This window comes from Condylostylus longicornis, unplaced genomic scaffold (genome assembly GCF_029603195.1).
Source record: "Condylostylus longicornis isolate FDR11 unplaced genomic scaffold, ASM2960319v2 ptg000048l, whole genome shotgun sequence".
NCBI classification, from domain to species: Eukaryota; Metazoa; Arthropoda; class Insecta; order Diptera; family Dolichopodidae; genus Condylostylus; species Condylostylus longicornis.
In genome coordinates, this window is record NW_026578017.1 from 2546210 (window position 1) to 2566978 (window position 20769).

At 26.0% G+C, this 20769-nt stretch overlaps 1 protein-coding gene across 1 annotated transcript in view; it reads left to right on the forward strand.

Moving 5' to 3' along the window:
- Window positions 1-11102, forward strand: part of LOC129611022 (uncharacterized) — a 149391-nt gene extending 138289 nt beyond the window's left edge. Inside the window, exons 12-14 of the mRNA XM_055523927.1 lie at window positions 1896-2001; window positions 6908-7055; window positions 9077-11102. Coding sequence (XP_055379902.1) covers window positions 1896-2001; window positions 6908-7055; window positions 9077-11076 — 2254 coding nt within the window. The 3' untranslated portion in view covers window positions 11077-11102. The remainder of the gene's footprint in view (window positions 1-1895; window positions 2002-6907; window positions 7056-9076) is intronic.
- Window positions 11103-20769: the final 9667 nt, after the last annotated feature.

Genomic DNA, 20769 nt, shown 5'->3' on the forward strand with positions numbered 1-20769 from the left:
TCATTGACAGTTTGGTCAGTGATTTGGTCAGCATTTAAAGTACATTTTTTCTTTTTCTACATTGAGATTTGAGGTAACCTTGAATTAAATCTTACATATGTAAAAAGATCATGCCAAATGTAACAGATAAAATTAAAACTGCATACCTTCTGCTATCTACTTGTCTCTGGTGTATAAAATGTATAAAATTAATTTTCAAAAATTATTATTTTTATTTTCTCATAAAGATATGACAATAATTGTACATTTCTACCAAGCCAATAGTTTTATTTGGGTGCCAATAATTACACTATTAAGCCATGTCAATAATTGCACCAGTCAACAATTTTGCATTTTTGTATTCATGCAAATAAACTTAATTTTTTATATTTTTACTTAACATTCGATACTTTAGCACAAAAACCATTTCTATGTCAAGATTTTATGGTCCAATTTTCCATTATTTTTGATTTTTATTCATTTTAAACGCTATAATTACCAAGTGTCATTAATTTTTTATGACAAAAGTCACTCGAAAAAACAGTTGACATTTTTAAGAGTCGTTATTTTGATAAAAAATCTGAATTTTAATGTTTTTATTGAAATGTAACAAATAATAACAAAATTGAAACGAAATTTTATACAAACTTTTAGTTTGAAAAACAAAAATTGATTTTAAAAAATTTGAAATTTTTGAAAAGAAAAACTAGAATTTTGTATTACAAAAAAACAAAAAAAATTTAAATGCATTTTTCTCAGATTGGGTGCAATTTAAAAATTTGAAAAAAATATTTTCCAAATGTAGACACCATTTGGCATCTGAAGTTATTAAAATTAAAATTCGTACAAATAAATACATTTGTAAGGCCAATGTGTTTTATAAAAGTCGTTGAAGTTGCTTGACTCTTTTTGGAAGCAGCCATACAACTCCAAAAATTATTTGGCATTATCTCAGAAGTTATTGAAATTATAACATAGAAATCTTGTGAAAACAAGTGTATTTTTAGGGCTGTGATGTGTGATAAAAATTATTCGAATTTCCTGACTCGTTTTTCATAAAAAATATTAAAAACATAGTACTGAAATTTTGCATAAATTAATATGGTAATATGGCAAATTAAAGTCATAGACTGTCCCATAGTCAACTAAGCATATTTATTCCCACATAGGATAACAAATTCGTACGATACGGTCAACTATATTTTTTCTCGTTTTCTACAAAAATTTGTTTTTCAGCAAGATAAATTTGTGTACAAAATTTTGGTTCGCTATATATCTTCAAAGTATATATGTAAATATAAATTTTGTAAATAAATACACCCACGGTAGAACGAATGAACTTATAAGCACATTTTTTGCTTATTCTGTTGGGTATAAGTCAAAAAGAGTTTGTATGAATTTGAAAAATTTTGTTGTACGAATTTCTACTTTAAAAATAGAAGCTTACTAGAGAAGTGTGTTAAAAGCTCATTAAACTAGAAATTGCAAAAGAAATCTATTTTGATAAATCTGAATAAATAAACTAAAAACCTTAAACTTCCGTTAAAAATTAAAAACAAATTTGTTTTTGAAAATTTTATAAAAATTTTAATATCTTAAATAGCTATTTTAAATTCTAAAATATCTGCTTTTCTATAAAAATCTCTTCAAAAAACCTGGTTAATAATAAATTTCATAGAGTTTATGTTATAAAAAAAATTAAAAATTTCTTAAAATTAATTTTTATTATTCTTATTTTTTAACCATCAAGAATAACAAATAAAAAGACGGAAAAAAAATTTTAATAATAATAAAAAAATTAAATACATACAATCTCAGTGAATCTCTTTACACCTTATAAATTTTGTAATAAAAAGTTAATTTTCTTGGTAATTAAAAATAAATGAATTTTACTTTTTTTTTATTATAAATTTCAGGTTATTTTTGCAATCGCCAGCGAATCCAGATTTATTATTCATAATATTTTTCTGTCATACTCAATTAACAGTAACACTGTTGCTGGGTTTAATATTTGGAAGTAAAGTAAGTAAACCATATTTATGTAAATTTTTGTACATAGTGGAATCTTAAATAATTCCAGCTAACAAATGCTGAAGTTTTTTATAATTATTTATAACAAACATGAAATTAAAAAAAAATAAAGTTGGGTCAAACCAATGGTTTGTATTGTAGCACTTTTCCCTTCAACAAGTGAAAATTCTGCTTTTAAATACAATCTATGTGTACCTACCACACTATTAAAATTATTTTCATTCATATACAAAACTATTTCTAGGATTGCATATATTTAGGATGACGAATATATGCAGTCTTTGAAATAAAGCGAAAATTAATATAAAAAGGGGTTAACATAATGCTCGATTTTAAGGTTTAATTGTGTGAGTTAAGAAAAATAATTATATTTTTTAATTTCATGGAATTTACCGTTAGCTTTTTGCGTTTATAAAAATTTGGAAAAGCTTGCGGTTTCGGAAATATAAGGTGTCAAAAATTCAAATTTTACAAATTTCAAGAGGCGATAACTTGAGAGGGGGTGGAGATGGAAAAAAATTTTCTTCTAACGAAATAAACTATTTGCTAATATCTAAAAGCTCCTAAAATTTCAAGCTTCTACGGGCTGGGGTTTGGAAGAAAAACGACATCAAAAATTTGGAAAAAAAGGACTTTAGATAACGGTAAATTTGAACGGCCATTTTGTTTTTCTAAAGTTTAACTATAGTATACTGCGGTAGGGGAAGCAGCCGCTGCCTTTCTGTGTTTGCAAAATTTCAAAAATGCTTATGGTTTCACTGCAACAAGTAGTTAAAAAAGGTCATTTTTAGGGTTTTGGGGGGATATAACTTCTAGAGGGGGGGAGATAGGTAAAAATTTTGTTCTACAGAAATAAGTTTCTAGTAAAGGTCTATGTACGTACAAAATTTCAGCTTTCTATCTTCAAGGGTGTAGAAGTTTTGTAAACAGACACACGGACAGACGGACAGACGGACGGACGGACGGACGGACGGACGGACGGACGGACGGACGGACGGACGGACGGACGGACGGACGGACGGACGGACGGACGGACGGACGGACGGACGGACGGACAGAGTGAAACTAATAAGCACTTTTTTTCAAAAAATTTTTGGAAAAGTGCTAAAAAGTTGAATAAGGGCTTTTTCGATAATTCAGTTCTAACTTAGTTCTGAATGTAAAGCACGTTCGATAAATCGAATCTGCAAAATCTGTAAAAGTAGAATGTTCGATAATGTTCTCGTGCAAAAAAAGCTCGTTCGAAAATACGATTGAGCTTTAAGTTCTTAGGCAATTTTAAAGATTTTTTTTTAATACTGCAATAAAAGTGAAAATTAATAAAATAGAAAAATGTCGGATATTGAAGAATTAATGGGGTAAATTTATGCAATTTTTGTTTTGTACATTTAATAATTTATGTTTTTCTTTCATAGAGAGCTAGAAAATTAAAAATTTTGGGATAAATGTAAAATAAAAATGTTGATACAAGCCAGACTTGATGATGAAACAAACTACTACAAAACAATCGCGCTCCATCCTGAAATGTTCAAAAAATATGGTATCCGGCATCAAATTGATTGTTTCTAAGTAATTGGGTACCTTAGGTACAAGGTTCTTTTCGTTTTTTTTAATGTATGTTAGTAACAAATGCTATCGTCTTCTTTTATTTTCCAGATAAAAACGTATATTACTTTTTTCAATTTTTTCATTAAGTAGATCAATTATCTGATCTGTAACATATTTGCTTAGAAATTTTTTTTGTTCTTCAGACATCTTTCTTTTTTTATTTTTATAAAATTGACAATTTGCAAACAACAAAATAAAAGCTTGTTAAAAAAAAATTTAGACATTTCAGACATGCAAAGATATGTCATTCAGATTGTAGAAGTTTGTAAGTATGCGTAAAAAGTTTTTACAAACCTAAGTTACATCTTTCAGTACAGAACTGAATTATCGAAAAAGCCCTAAGTTGGGGTGAAATTTAATAATCGCGAAGGTTTATTTTTAGGAACTTATTTTGAATTTACGATATATTCACTTCCTTGGATTTTTGGAAAAAAATTTGTGAATTTTTTTTTAAAATTATTTCTGTCTCATGGTTCTGAAGTTAAGACTTTATTTAAATGCAGGAAAAAACTATTGCCAATAAAATTTTTTACTGATTATCGATTATGAAACACCCCTCTATAAATATATCAATATAGCACATATGAAAGAGAATAATTAATGATTATTTCAACAATAAACAACTTTTAATTTATATGTTTATATATAAAAAATAATTTAATTTTAAACGGTTTCTACTCGAGAAAACTTTTTTAATCCCACTCTTCTGAAACTGTAAAATATAAATTATTAATTAAAAAAAAATACTTTTTCTTTTAAGTTTTATTTAGAAGCATTCTAGTAATTCTACAAATTATTTTTTACAAAGAAAACATTTCATTCTTATACCGTAGAATATTATATATTTCACAGTTGTTTGGTAACGTAGAAAATTGTTCGTAATACACAATGTATTAATTATAATTTTAGGTATATATTTTAACAATGTTTCAAAACTAATGGATATGAATTCACCAAATATAAATAGATGGTCAATAATAGTAAATTTCATAAGCCTACCAAGTTTTTTCACAATAGATGTAGCATTTTTCATAGCTGCAATATTTGAGGCGTGTATAAGCTACACATAACTCGGCACCTCCTACTAATTTTCATGCTTTACATACATACATTAGGTTTTGAAATATACAATTAATATTGCAATACAGCCATCTGAACGTATGTAGCCATTCTAATAAAACTTCTAGCATGTACCTTTGTCATAATTGACTTCAAAATTTCATGTGGCTAGCTTGATTATTTTTTCAAATATTTAAAATGAGATTTTAAGGTCGTTGGACTTGATTCAATTTGAAAAAAATGCGTGGCAGAAAAGAAACAATTTTTGAAAGTTGAGTAATGTTTGCTCTTTTCGTTTTTGAGTTCAAGCGAACTGATGAACAGACGAACAGCGTAAATCAAAGCATCACTGCATGCTATTGTTCAAAAGGTTATGAACCAAAATAAATACATAATATACCCTTTACAAATGTTTAGAGTATAAAATAAGACGGTAATGTGGTATGAATTCGTTTTTCCATACTGTACCTTATTGTTACCGTACAAGTCACTGATACTGAAAGCTGACTTCCAATTTTCGTTCAAATTCAATTTATAAAGTGCAAAATTAATTCAAAAGCTTTTTGTCTTTATATTTTGCACAAATAATATTACTTAATTGTAACAAGTGTGCTTTTTTCAAAAACAGGGGAGCATATTGGAGAGAGTTCAACAACTTAACGTTGTTTATACCCGTACGAACGTATGTTCGAAGGGTATACTAAATTTGCCTTACCGTTTGTAACGCTAAGAAATAACGGTGTTAGATATAGACTCAAGTGTATGTTTTTGATCAGCGTCAAATTCTGAGTTGATTTAGCTTTGTCTGTCCGTCCGTCCGTCCGTCCGTCCGTCCGTCCCAACGATAACTCAAAAACTAATAGAGCTAAGTTCACCAAATTTTCACAAATGATTTACTGTAGTAAGTGCCAGAACCCTATTTAAATTGGACATGATCGGGGTACCGGTTCGGGTAGCTGCCATACAACTTCAAAATTTATTTGGCTATATCTCAGAAACTGTAAAAGTTGTTGTATTGAAATTTCACACAAGTGAATATATTAGTAGGGCCGATGTGCTTAATAAAATTCGTTAAAATTCCTTGGCTCCTTCTGGTACCTGCCATATAACTTCAAAAGTTATTTGACTAAATTTCAGAAACTATTAAAGCTATGGTATTGAAATTTCACACAAGCGAATATATTAGTAGGGCCAATGTGTCTCATAAAAGTCGTTGAAATTACTTGGCTCCTTCTGGTACCTGCCATACAACTTCAAAAGTTATTTGGCTATATCTCAGAAACTATAAAAGCTGTGATATTGAGATTTCACACAAGTGAATATAAGTATTAGTAGGGCCGATGTGCTTGATAAAATTCGCTGAAATTTCTTGGCTCTTTCTGGTAGCTGCCATACAACTTCAATAGTAGTTTGGCACAACCAGTATTTTGAAAAACACATAGTACTGAAATTTTGCATAAATTAATATGGTAATACGGCAACTTAAAGTCATAGTCTGCCCTATAGTTAGTTATGGCACATTAGTTATTGGCACATAGGATAACAAATTCGTACGGGTATCACAGAGTTGACAAGGTCAACTCTATTTTTTTTCTCGTTTTATATTTAAAATTAAATGAAGTTGGGTCAACCAATGGTTTGTAATGTAGCACATTTTTCAAATTTTTTTTGGAAAAGTGCTAAAAATTGTATTTATTAAAAGAATAAACTATTAATATTCAAATTTTATTCTCTGTCTTGCCCTCTTGTTAAGACTTCTTTCAGTAGGATTTTATATTCCAAGGTTTTTGCATTTATTCATAAAATTATCAACACAATTTAATTCTATGTAAACAGCTGTTTTAATAAAATTTTGCTTTCGTACTTAGACTATTTCAAGTTAAAGATTTTATATCATTATTATACATTTTCATATAGAAAAAGAATGTATTTACTGTTGCATATAAAAGTATATTAGTGGTAAATTAGTTTGAATCATTATTTCCCTTCATATGAAAAATGCGAATATATTCCTATAGCAATTTTTACACAGAGCTATAAAACATCTTTACAGCAACTATTAAGAACAAAATTTATTCATTTATTGTAACGGTATAAGTATTACCATAGAATCCGTCACCACATGCTTAATTCCTATTGATAAATAATTGTGTGTTTATATACTTTTACTTAATTTACATAAAATAATTTTAATTGCTTGTTAAAATTAATTGAATAATAATCTTGTTAGGTTTACATTGTCTTACGGAGTGGTAAATCACAAGAGGCTATTGCAATGGGTGGCAAACAATCTGGAGCAAAGTTTAACTTTAGACCTCAAATACGTACATTTGCAAATCCTAGCACTTCAACATCAACAGCACAAATGCATACAGCTGGTAAATATATTTTTTCTATACACATAAAAAAAATAAAAAATTTACATAAAAATTTTGCATTTCTATGAAAATAATTTCTTTTGTTTAAAAAACATGCTGTTCTACTAAAAATAATCCAGATTTTAATAATAAAAAATTATTAAGATTTATTTATCATTACACTTTTTCAATAAGGGAAATTTATCACAGTTTTCAATGTTTAAAATAAAAACAAAAAAAATTAATGTGGTTAACACGTATGTTATCTAGTTTAGCAAAAATGTTACAGAAGATTATGTAAATGCCTTTCAAACGCTAATAAGCTTTTAGTTAACATTAAACCTTTTTCGAGGGCTGATTTTATATTTTCACGCATATAAGAGAAATAATCAACCAATTTCTCTGAAATTTAATATTCGAATTAGAGATGTTAAAACAAAGAATTTACAAATTATTTGGGAAAATCAAGGCTCAATATCTAGAAAACTAATTTGTGGAATTTCTTAAAATTAATTCTTAACATTTCAGCCCTGGTTGCAAAAACTAACTGATGAACTTTTCAATGATTGAAAGTGAAACTCTTGTAAAAGCCAAATTTTCCCCCTTCTAAGTATACTAACGAAAAGTTTCCTGACTTTCTTAAAAGATGTGTTTAAAAGGCATTTTCACAATAATATAACGATTTTGCTAAACTAGCCAATAGTCCTTGCATACGGTTATGTGCTGATCTCATCAGATTTTGTATGATCAAAAAATTACCAAAATTATAAATTTTAATTTTGAAAAAATCTCTTCAGTGACTCGCACGTTAGTGAATTCAAAGTTTGCTGTATACTATTTAAAATTTCAGTAATTTTACAAGTAATTATTGAGAATAATTGTATAACATCTTCAAGAAATTTAAAATAGCAAATAAATTTAATTTTTATTTTCAATTAAATTAATTAAATTTCTTTTAGTATATTTTTACTTTTTTTATTGCTCATAAGTAATAATACAATAAAAAAAAACAAAAATTTTTTCAGAACATAACCGAAAACTATATACATATTTACTTATACATATTATAGTTTCTGCCATAATTATTTTTTGAAATTATGCGCACCACTTCGAGTTTCATTTCAAAAATACTTTCGAAACATCTTATTAATGAAGTGTTTTAATTAATGGAGTGTAGAAGAACTCATTTACAAAATAATAGCTCTTCTGTTTTTACCATGAGTGGAACAGTATTGTCCTTTCAACGTTATATATTGGTCTAAGGGAAAAATCTGTTTGGAGTGCTTTAACATCTCCGTCAGAGTATAAATATTGTATTTCATGCCAATTGAACCTCAAAAGTATTTATATTAACATATTAGTAATGGTATAATAAAAGTAAACTTTAGGAAAATTTGTAAATATCTGCTACGAAAATATTCAATTATAGCAGTTTTTTGATTAAATTTCTTTTTTTTCAATGAAGATGTATGAGGCCAAGGTAAGAAAAAAAAATACCCATATTCTGTTAGTCGCATCACTTGACGTGATGGGTTATTATTTAAAAATCTTGCAATTTTCTGAATAAAATCAATTCCGAAATTCGAAATTTTACATTAAAAAATCAAACTTTTTTTCAATAATATCCCATCACCCCAAATGATGCGACAAACAGAGTATGGGTGAAAAAGTAGCTTATTCAGAGTTGTATCTTATTTGGAGAACGAAGCTCTGCTGTTCTCATTAATTATGTCACTATTGTTTTTTTTCATCAATCTGTTTGTATATTATAAAATGTACTATGTACGTCATAACTAAAATAAATTTTACGCTTCTTCTTCTTTAACAACAATTAACTTTTGATTTAATTTAGAGGTTGGTTTAGATAAATATATTTGTTTTTAATATTTCCAACATCGCTATTGTAAAAAGTTTTTATAAAGCATTGTACAAAATATTCTGTTCACTTCTACCTTTAGTACCATTAAATAACACTTAGTTCAACCTTACTTTTACCATTAAAACTTGATCATAATGTATTTTTTTGTATAATTTGCATTTAGATACGAAACTGTCTGACCAAGAAGCTCTTGAAGAAATTCGACAATTAAGTTACCAATTACAGCGCATACAAGAATCAGCACCACCAAAAGGAATTGCTGTTATGACAATATCAAGCCTTTTAGATAGTCTACGCACAACAAGTCAACAATTAAATTTAGTTACTAAGTCGACTACTGCATCCAATACTGGTACGAATGCAACTAATAACAATATCGGTTCTTTATCAATATTTGCCGTTAATGATATACAGAAATTTGCGCAAAATAATAATAGCACACCAGCTGCAGCTACAGTAGGAAACACTCAGAAACAAGTAACTATTATTGAGAAAACAACAAAAACAATTGCTGTAGAAAAATCAATCAATACATCATTAACAGGTGATGAGTTTTTAAATAAAATAAATAGTGAGAAAACGGATTCCGAACCAATTTGTTCAAATTGCGCTAAAACAATTTCAAAAGTATCTTCGTGTAATCAAATCGACTCACCAAGTAATAAAAATATATTAAGTTTTTCTAATTTAAAATTAGAATGTATGTGTTCAGAATCTGTGGATGATTTCAATGAACGCCAAGCTATTTCAATATCAACAAAACAATCACCTATTAGAAATATCACCACAAAAATTGAACAAAATAATCAATTGTATAATTTTAATTCTCCACAACCGCCCACCGCTAAAGTAACTGAACCAGCAGTTTCATCAGTATTAACTGTTCGTACATCATCATCACTAAAATTACAAAAAGAATTAAAGTCACCCATTATTAGCACATCAAGCATTTATAAACAAAATTCAAATAGTTTAATGCAATTACCGCAATTGCATTCAATAAGTAATCAACAGTCGCAGTTGTCATCAAACAATCATCAACATCAAAAAAATAGTAATCTCTATCAGCAAACTGTTCCAAAATCATCAACAATAAATTCTAGTAATTTAAAAACATCGAAAACAATTGATGAAATTTCGATTAGTTTAACCAACGTTGCACAAAAATTGGAAGCACATTCATTAAAATTAGGTAATAACATTAAAGCCAACTCAAAATGTGATAATCAAAATAAATTAATTGAAACTTTTTTAATATGTGATAATTGTAAAAAAAAATTGATAATTGTAAATAATGAAAAAATTATGTGTAATAACAATGAATGTAGTGAGTTTAATCGTATCATTAGTTTGCTAAATGAAGATCCTGATAATAGAAACCTAAGTACTACTAGTAATAAAATAAAATCAAAAGTTAAAGATTCAAGATGTTGTAATAATATTAATAATAATAATAGTAATAATAATAGTAATGGTAGTAAAAATAACGGTAATAGTGATAATAGTAGTAATCTAATAAATAGTAAAAAATGTGACATCGAATTAAATATAGTAGATAGTGGTGATAACACAACACAACAATCAATACCTATACAATATGCTAAAAGAAAATTAAGTAAAACATTAATTCACCATGATGATGATATATCATTTCATTCAACAGATGATAGCAGCTGTTATGGTGATGATTGTACTGCCGATGGTGGAATAAGTGAAGGTAGTATATTAGCTAGTGCACATTATAATGTTAAAATATCAGGAAATGATGAAATTAAAGCAAATATAATGGATTCTGACAGTCCAATATTATTACATATTAGTAAATCACCACCACAAACTGGGAGCATTGTAACACCAAGTTTTGATGATAATGATAGTGTTCATAACATAAATTTATGTGATGAAAGTGGTAAAAGTATAACAGGAAGTTGCAGTGGTAATGAAGAAAATATTATAACAGCAAGTAGTACAAGTATAAGTATACATAGTAAAGATCTTGCCGGTGATTGTGCCGATAATGGTGCTGGGGGTTGTGGAGGTAGTAGTGGTGATTGCATAGCTAGTAGCAATAACAGTAGTGTTAAAAAACGTAAAACTAAAAATGACAAATTAGTGCTAGATTTAAATGATCGAACTAAATATACTAAAGAAGTTTCCGTATGAAAATAGCTATAAAAATTTGTTTTATATGAAAGAAGCTATAAAATTTTATTTTATAATAATATTAATATTATGAAAACAATTTGGTGTTATATTTTGAATTTGCTATTATTTTTTCTAATCAATTCGAATGAAAAGAAAATGTAAATTTATTTTAACGCAAAATTATTAGAACTATTTTTAAGAAATTCCGTTATTGTTATATTGAAAAAGGCATAACCAAACAAATATTTTTGCTTAAATTAAAACTGCATTATGCAATATATGCGTTTTCTAATAATTAATTTTGTTAAACTACTCTTCTAAATTATTTGAAAGGCAATTTAAGACGAAAATTAATGAAAAATTTGTTAAAATTTGCTGCTGTATCATTTAGCATGTTTTTAATTCTTGTGGCAAAAAAAATAAATTATATAATAAGTTATGTAATAAAGCTATATTAATTTAAAAGGCATTCACTAAAACATAAACTCGTAAAGTTTTAAACTTAACTTTTGTACTCCACTAAGAACTCATAAATCTGAGCTTTTCCAAAGGTTACTACTATTTTACTTTCAAAATAATTTGGGGCACTTATACTCGAAATTCAATTAACATAATTTAAATTCTTTTGAAAATTATAGTTTAATATCTTTTGTAATTTATAATCTTAAAAAATTTAAATCTATTCAAAATACGCACTTTTCAATGAATTCCCTCAAATCTTGAAGATTGATATGAAACTCTATAAATACTTGGTACCGATAATAATAATTATTGTATTTGTATGAGTGAATTAAAAAACAAAAAAAAAACAAAAAAAATTAAAAATTAAAAAAAAACTGTCTTCTCCTTCTATATTTTGTCCTGCCTTCTTTTTCAGATTTTCTCCCTTTGTATTATCATTCATTTTTAACTTTCAAGGATTTTGAAAAAATTAATTTTATCCAAATAATATAAAAACAAGTAAAAATGTGTCATTCGACGTTAGCCAACCGAATTACACTGTTCAATTATAATTCAGAATTTTCTTGCCAAATTTCATGACATTCTGCTAGCTTTAGAAATATTTAAAATTATCTCTTTGGACATATGAATTCGATACATAAATGCTAACTTTATTAAATTTCCAAATATTTAAAACTAACTCTGTACTTTAACTGATCAAGTGAATTCGTCCAGTTACATTACCAATGCTCCTGAGTTTAAATTTAAGTTGTGTTTGTTCGAATTGTTATGCGAACGGTCGAACGAACAAACAGATAGGTACACAAGCCTCAATCAACACAGATTTGATTTTATCACATGCATTCATCACTATTTCTATATTTTGACCATGAATATGTATTGTACGTATATACATGTAGGGTATATACAGCTCATGCTTCACTAAATTGTATAACACATATAAAAACAAAAAAAAAATTAATACTTTTTGCCATGAAGTGTCATTTCAATATGAAATTTTTTGTATTAGGGTTTTATTGTTGGAAATACAATATATTTTTTTTTAAAAATATTTTACAATATGATATTTAGAAATACCTAAAAAATATTACTCACAAAATGTCCTTGAAAAATAATTATCGAAAGAGTAAAATCCGAGAACAATCCCATTATGGGTGAAAGGTTAAACTTTTAACAATGATAAAGAAAACAATCAGAAGAGAGAACGACTAACGTTTATTGAAATGTGAATATGGGAATAATGTTGGAAAGGAGTTAAAATTAAAAAATTTACGTCCTGTACCTAAATACATTAAGGTCCTGCATTATACCTAATTTGTTTTTAAAGCTTTTTTGAATTGATCATTACAATGTAGATCAAGAGAAAATTCTGTTCTCATAACTTCAATATTTTCATTTTGCTGTCCAAATTAACAAATTTGGGGCAAAGAATACTTAACATTTATCAGATACTCTATGGACAATCTGTGAAGATTTATCAAATACTAGTTTAAGAAACACACACAATTTTTCCAGCAAAAATCTTTCAAAATGTTATTGTATCAATCAAACTGAACTCCACCATTCAGGTAAAACCTTTTTGTTTTAATTAAGTAATATTGTATATACTTTTGAATATTTCCTATATGTAGATACTCTTAGGTATTCAAGCTGAGGAAAAAAAATTCAGCTACAGAAAAAAAATTGAAAAGTTTTTTTTCATCATTTTTTGTTTTTATCCTTTTTTTTCTAACCTTTGAGAACGTACAGACAATCAGTTTTTTTTTATAAAATTTTTAATTTATAATGTCTAAAGTTTTAATTTAATTTTTAATAAATTTGAAAAACACAAGAAATTTGGAAGGTGATGATAAAAACAATGTAGTAGTGTTAGAAATATGGCATGTTTAATTATTTCCAAGTTAATTCTTTCAAAAAAAAGGGGTCAGTAATTTTTCACAAAACAGGAAAAATACAATTAAATAAAATAATAATGAGACTTTTAAACAGAAATGGTCTTTGTCGTACAATTTAATAAAATTTTTGAGTTTCCCATTGTATTTTCTTTATTTTTTCCTTATAATATATCCAATATTTCTTTTGTGTTCAGTAAGTTCTTCAGAACTTTTAAAATTCTTTAAAAAATTCTTTCTTAAAATTAAAAGTTGGAATCGTATCTCAACATCAGTCCAATTTTCAAATCTCAGAACGTTAGAGAAAAGTTATTTTCATGTCGAGTGTTCTCGAAGACACAGAAACTTTTTTAGTATTTGTTATCTAGAACTATGATATTTAAAATGGAAACAATTCTAAAAAAATTTAAAAGTGGCAGTTATACAGTGAAATAGAGCGGAATACCTATTGATCGCTCGAAAAACGAAAATTTAGGCCTTAATATTTTATTTTACGCTTAAAAATGTCCATAGTTTTCTTTCTTGTTTTTAATCAGTTATTTCAATCTAGTATTTAAATATTACTACATTAAATATTATTGTAGTGTGTTATATAATAATGTATTATATTAAATACCATTCTACATATTCATACCAATATTTTGGCTTTTATGTAAAATGGGTATATCTCCCAAATTATTATGAATTATTTGGGAGATATATTATGAATTATTTGGGAGATATACCTATTATGTAATGACACCAAATTTTGGATATCGACTTCTCGGTGGGAACGCACTCTACATAGTAGGGAAGCGTAAATAAACTACTTTACAGATATGTCTGCGTCCATACGTCTGTATGGACGCAGATAAAAGCATTGTGCCACTAGCGAAATTATTGTGAGTAGCGAAGGTTAATTTAAAATTAAAAATCTAACTAATAATGCATACTTACCCAAAAGTTTGTTAAATTACGCCATCTAATTGTTTTTATTTCAACACGATTTTCTTTTGTTTTAGAAATTTCCGGTGGTCTTAGAATAATCGAACCTCATTTTGTATAATTTACTCCAGTAAAATTTGTTAAGGAATTTCTATTTTATATATTTTTTACGGCAGAAAGCATTTATGTAAATTAAATATAGTTGTAAAAAAAACAACTATTCAAGTCTATTAACGTAATATCTATGTTTTTATACATAAACTTTTTGAAAATTTACCATCTAACCATTATTACCTACTGTATTGTGTAAACAATAGGTTGGTTATGCGATGGCAACAAATTTTGCATATCTAGTTTTCGGTGGGATTGCACTTCTCCATAGTAGGGAAGTGTGAATAAACTATATTTAGCAACTGTCGCTCTGTCGGTCTGTCGGTCTGTGTGTGCACGCGTGTATCTCAAGCTCGGCTGAACCGATTTTGATGAAATTTTATATGTAAGTTTATTTTGACCATGGCACGGATTGATCAACTTTTGGGATATATCAGGCCTCGGGAACTGCACATTTTTAAAGTGAAAATATTCGAAAATATTCAACCGATTTACTTAAAATTTCATAAATAAGCTCAGCTCGACCGTCCGCGAAACCTCCAAGCTTTTTGAAGAAATCAGGTGTCAGCAACTCGAAGTTTACTATGGGCCTATATTTACATTTTTGCATATATAAAGAGAAATAATCAACCGATTTCATTGAAATTTAATATTAAAATTTTTCGCATTAAAACAATGAAAATATAAATTTTTTGGAAAGATCAGGGCTCGAAAACTGATCTGCGGTCCGGTCCGATTTTACATTTTTCACCATATCTACAGAACAAATTGATCTAATTTCTTGAAATTTGATATTTGAGTTCTGGTTGTTACCAAAACTAACTGGCGAGCAGTTCAGGAAATTCGGGTAGTACAAAGCGAAACTCTACTAAAAGCCAAATTTACATTTTTCTAGGTATGTTAACTTTAAGCTGTCTAATGTCCTAGAAATTGGAAAGAAGTATTTAACAGACATTTTTATAATATTCTGTAACACTTTCACTAAACTAGACAACACACATTGCGGTCGGTTATGCGCTCATCACATCAGATTTTTTTTTATTGTTTTCTTAATTTAATTTTGCTTGCAAGCAAATACTTTAAAATTGTTCAGTATATTAGAGTATTAGACTAACAAAATAGAATATATAAACCCATGGTACAAGTGGAAAATAATAATGAATTATTTTTTTCTCTATTGAATGCAAAATTTAATAGGAAAAATGTATTTTAATAATAAAAATTACAATTTATTTCAAAATAATATTTTTAACCTGCAAATTATGTAAATTCTATTTTTTCTGACATTTACAAATAAATATAAATTTTAATTTTATGCATTGCTCAATAAGTTTTTTAAAAATATTTATTAAAATACTCATTTTAAATTTGTATAATTCTGATTTATTCATTCATTTCATATATTTGAAACATTTTCATGTAAGGATAGTCAATAATGGAAAAATGTTTTGAAATATTTCAATTAATTTCTATCGTTTCATATTCAGCATAATTACATTGATTTATGCACTTATGTATAGCAAGTAACCTATTTACAATATCTTGTTCATGATAAAATGTTCTGCATTTCAAAATAATTTTTTTATAATATTATGGCTATAAGATTCTCTTTTTGTTTCTTTATTTTCTTTAATAATGATACAATTATTTAAATATTGTACTTGAAAAGGAATTGAAAATACAAACAGAAACCAACCTTTCCACCACATAAACTCATATAAATATTTCTTGCTTATGAAAATCATAAATTACTGAAACTTCCTTAACATTTACATAATTTATTAAGTGGAAGTTCTGAAGTTTAAAATGGATTCATATACATATTATATGAGAAAAAATAGAAATATTAAAAAAATATATTATATGCATACATACATATGTATGCCTGTATATTAAAAGTCCTTGTTTTGTTTATGTTGATATCGTTTTAATTTTTTTAATATATTGTATTTTTAGTAAATAAATTATGTACAGGACACGAACAAAGCCATTATAAATTTATTTCATTTATAAATCAAAATAAAGCACACATATACTTACATATGTTAAATATACAAATAATAATATACATGCATGCAAGTACATATATTTTATAAATATTTTATGTTTGTAAAACAAATACACTTACATATCTATGTTCCAAAAAAAACTAATCTTAATTTTAGAGAAAAAAAATAAAGCCAAAGTAAAGGGAAAATATTGAAAATGCTGACATAAATTTTGTTTTTTGTTCTTATTTTTTTTATTTATGAATATTTAAGCAAGGGAAAAATATTTCAATTATCCTTTGAGCGAATAAATTTGAATGTTAGAATGAAAGCACAAAAAAAACAGAGTTTTTTTAAGGGTTTTAACTTTATTCCAGCATTATTAAAGAATTAGTTTTATAAAAAGTTGTTTTATAAAAGTTGTTCGAGATATGAGCGGGGTTTGAAAAAAATATGAAAATACTAATATAAATCTTTTCGATTACAATTGAATTTTCTAAATTTTATGGCTTCAATTGTTAGAAATTCATGAAAATTATGCGCGAAAATTTGAGATTATAAATTTTGTGATAAAAATTTATTAAAAATTTTATAATTTTGTGATGGAGACTTTTTAATGAAAGCCCTATTTTATGTTAATTCAACATAGCTCTAATTGCATACGCAAAAAATAATGTTAATTTTCTGAAGAAACAAGCAAAACTTCTATAAAATTTATTTGTATATTTTTATTTCCATTGATCATATTTATTTATTTATACATATTATATCATATGTCAGTATATATATGGGTACTATAATTTTTCAAATTTATTTTGGATAATTAAATTAAAGGTTGGTAATATCATAGCTACAATTGCTTTAAAATATTGCTTTTTAGCTGCAGATTGAAAGTCCAAAATGACAATTTTCTATTTAAACGGTTTTATATGGCGAGGTGGCAGCTTAATCTATGAAATATTTACATATGTATGTAGATCCGAAATTACCGCAGCCAGATTAGAAACATTTTATTTGCTGTAAAAACTATATAACAAACTGATGTGCAGCACGAGTAAAAAGTGTCCCCTATAATTATAGTTTCTCAGAATTATAACAAATTCCAATTTTTGTAAATGAAATGTAAATGCCATAATAGCTAAAATCATAATTGTTTATCTTATTAACTAATGTGTTCACCGGTCGAAATCAAACTTTATTATAAGCTTCTTTTGTTTTATATTCTCAGCCTAACAATATGCAATCGTACAACATACTGTTAAAAAATACATATCTAATACATAATATTAAAAGAATAAATTAAATAAGAAAAAATTTTAAATAAACTAAAATGGTTGGAGGAGACTCACTTCACAAATTCACTGAACTGCTTTTATTTCTCATCGGTTAAACTCACTGAACTCTTAACAAAATTAGTACATATTTCCATTATAAGACAGAAGCTCTACTTTTTTGACATTGGAAGTAATTAAATTTGAAAATTACAAAGCCTTTTAAATTTAATTGTTGTACTTAAAATCTGAGTTCGTTATAATTCATTTCTTGACTCTCAAATAGAGTATTGTGTATTTAAACCAGTTTACTTCCGCATATTGTTGTTCTTATCTTCTTTTGAATTTGCATACACATTTTTATTAATAAAAATCCAATCAAAAATTTTCTAATTTTTTATTCAAATCTTATTATTTATAAAACTAAAAAATATTATTAATTAAAATATAAATATGTATGGATCAATATGTTATTTTGAATTAATGTGGCAAACGTATTATTGCCTTTATTATGTACAACTATAAACATAAATCACAATATATATTGTTATTGCATTTATTAAAAAATAATATTAAATTTATAATATTAATTTTAATAATTAAATTATTTTTTATGATCAGAATAATTTAAACACATATATAGTAGGATAACACATATATAATACAAGTATTTTCATTTATTAGAATAAATTACATATACATATATATAACATATGTGTTTGTTCATGTATGACGCAGTGTACATATACAATATAAGTCATAGATAAAACACAATAAAGAAAAGTTTCTATGAAGCAATTCATATATTATTAATGAAAAAAATGAAATATTGAAATTTTCCTATTTATTGACTATATTAAATTTAATTATGATGTAATCGTATTAAGTAGAAAAAAAACAATTTATTTCATCAATTTACTCAAAATTCAATAATAATTCACCCTCATATATTAGTTTTTAATAAGAATATTTAAATTAAACAATAATATTTATAATAATTATAATTGTTATATAAATAAGCATAATAAATTCATTCTCCTTTTTTTTTGGCAAATATCCAAAATTTAAAAATAAAATATTAAATGGAAAAGTTAGTCTAATGAGCCCCTAATATTTTCCATGATTATATTGAGAACTAATTAATATTGCAATTAAAAATATGCTAATAAAATAAATAATTAATATAACAATCACAGTTGAACTTCTCTTCCTTGAACTCAATTAACTTGTAAATTTAAATTATTTTTACCTTTTATATTTGATATTTTTCTTTTTAAAATTGATTCTAATAAATATTTAGTGAGCTCGAATTATAGAAGTTTCACTGTATAGTATATGAATTATTTATTATTTAATTAAGTAATTGATGGAATAAAAATGTTTTTTTGCTATTATTAAAATTTATTTGTGCTATCATTATAAATTATTATATTCTTAATAGTTCTAAAGAAATACTGTTATAATAGTTGTAATATATAGCTCTAATACATATATGTGCATGTACGAAAAGATTAGCACATAGTATTAAAATAATATAATGTAGTCAAAAATTAAATTCACTAAGTATATATTTTTAATACATTAGTTATATATTAGTTTAGCTTAAATAACAAGTTATATAGTATAGAACAATTAAAATACAATAATTATTTCTGTATTTACTGTAAATAATAGTAATCTTAACTGTATTGTGAATAAAATGTTAGTCATATAATATTATATAATATATGTATAGATTCAAATAAGTAGCAATATATATTATTGCTGGAAAATGAGACAGAAAGTATATTATTATTGAAAAATTTAAAATTTATGTATATAAAAATTTAACACGTTGTATAAAGTGAAATAATTTGGTAAATATATTTGTAAGCATAAGTTTTGTAGTTTTTAAAAGATTTGCTATTATATTGATAAAATTTATGTTAATTTAACAAAATAGGTATTTATATTAATAAATTTAATATTTTTTTATATTATATGTATATACATACATAATGTTGTGTATGTATATTTGTTGTTTTTTTAAATTATAAACTTTATAATTTATTGTAAATATATTATAAATATTTCAAAGGACCTTAAAGCACCAGCTTAGTTTAATAAACCAAATAAAAAAAATAAAATTTAAGAAATAAAATTTTAAATATTAAACATAATATGAACTAAAAATATATTTATATACTGTATTGTTTTTATAATTAAATTACAATAAAAAGTAATATTTTAAAAAATTTATTAGACCAAATATTTTCCAGTATTCTCAATAAAATTACAAGAGTTTATAATGTTATTATAAAACGAGAAAAAAAATAGAGTTGACCTTGTCAACTCTGTGATACCCGTACGAATTTGTTATCGTATGTGCGAATAACTAATGTGCCATAACTAACTATGGGGCAGACTATGACTTTAAGTTGCCGTATTACCATATTAATTTATGCAAAATTTCAGTACTATGTGTTATTCAAAATACTGGTTGTGCCAAACTACTATTGATGTTGTATGGCAGCTACCAGAAAGAGCCAAGAAATTTTAGCGAATTTTATCAAGCACATCGGCCCTACTAATATATTCACTTGTGTGAAATCTCAATATTACAGCTTTTATAGTTTCTGAGATATAGTCAAATAACTTTTGAAGTTGTATGGCAGGTACCAGAAGGAGCCAAGTAATTTCAACGACTTTTATGAGACACATTGGCCCTACTAATATATTCGTTTGTGTGAAATTTCGATACCATAGCTTTAATAGTTTCTCATATATAGTCAAATAACTTTTGAAGTTGTATGGCAGATACCAGAAGGAGCCAAGTAATTTCAACGACTTTTACAAGACACATCGGCCCTACTAATATATTCACTTGTGTGAAATCTCAATATCACAGCTTTTATAGTTTCTAAGATATAGCCAAATAACTTTTAAGTTGTATGGCAGGTACCAGAAGGAGCCAAGTAATTTCAACAACTTTTATGTGACACATTGGCCCTACTAATATATTTGCTTGTGTGAAATTTCAATGCCATAACTTTAATAGTTTCTGAAATATAGCCAAATAATTTT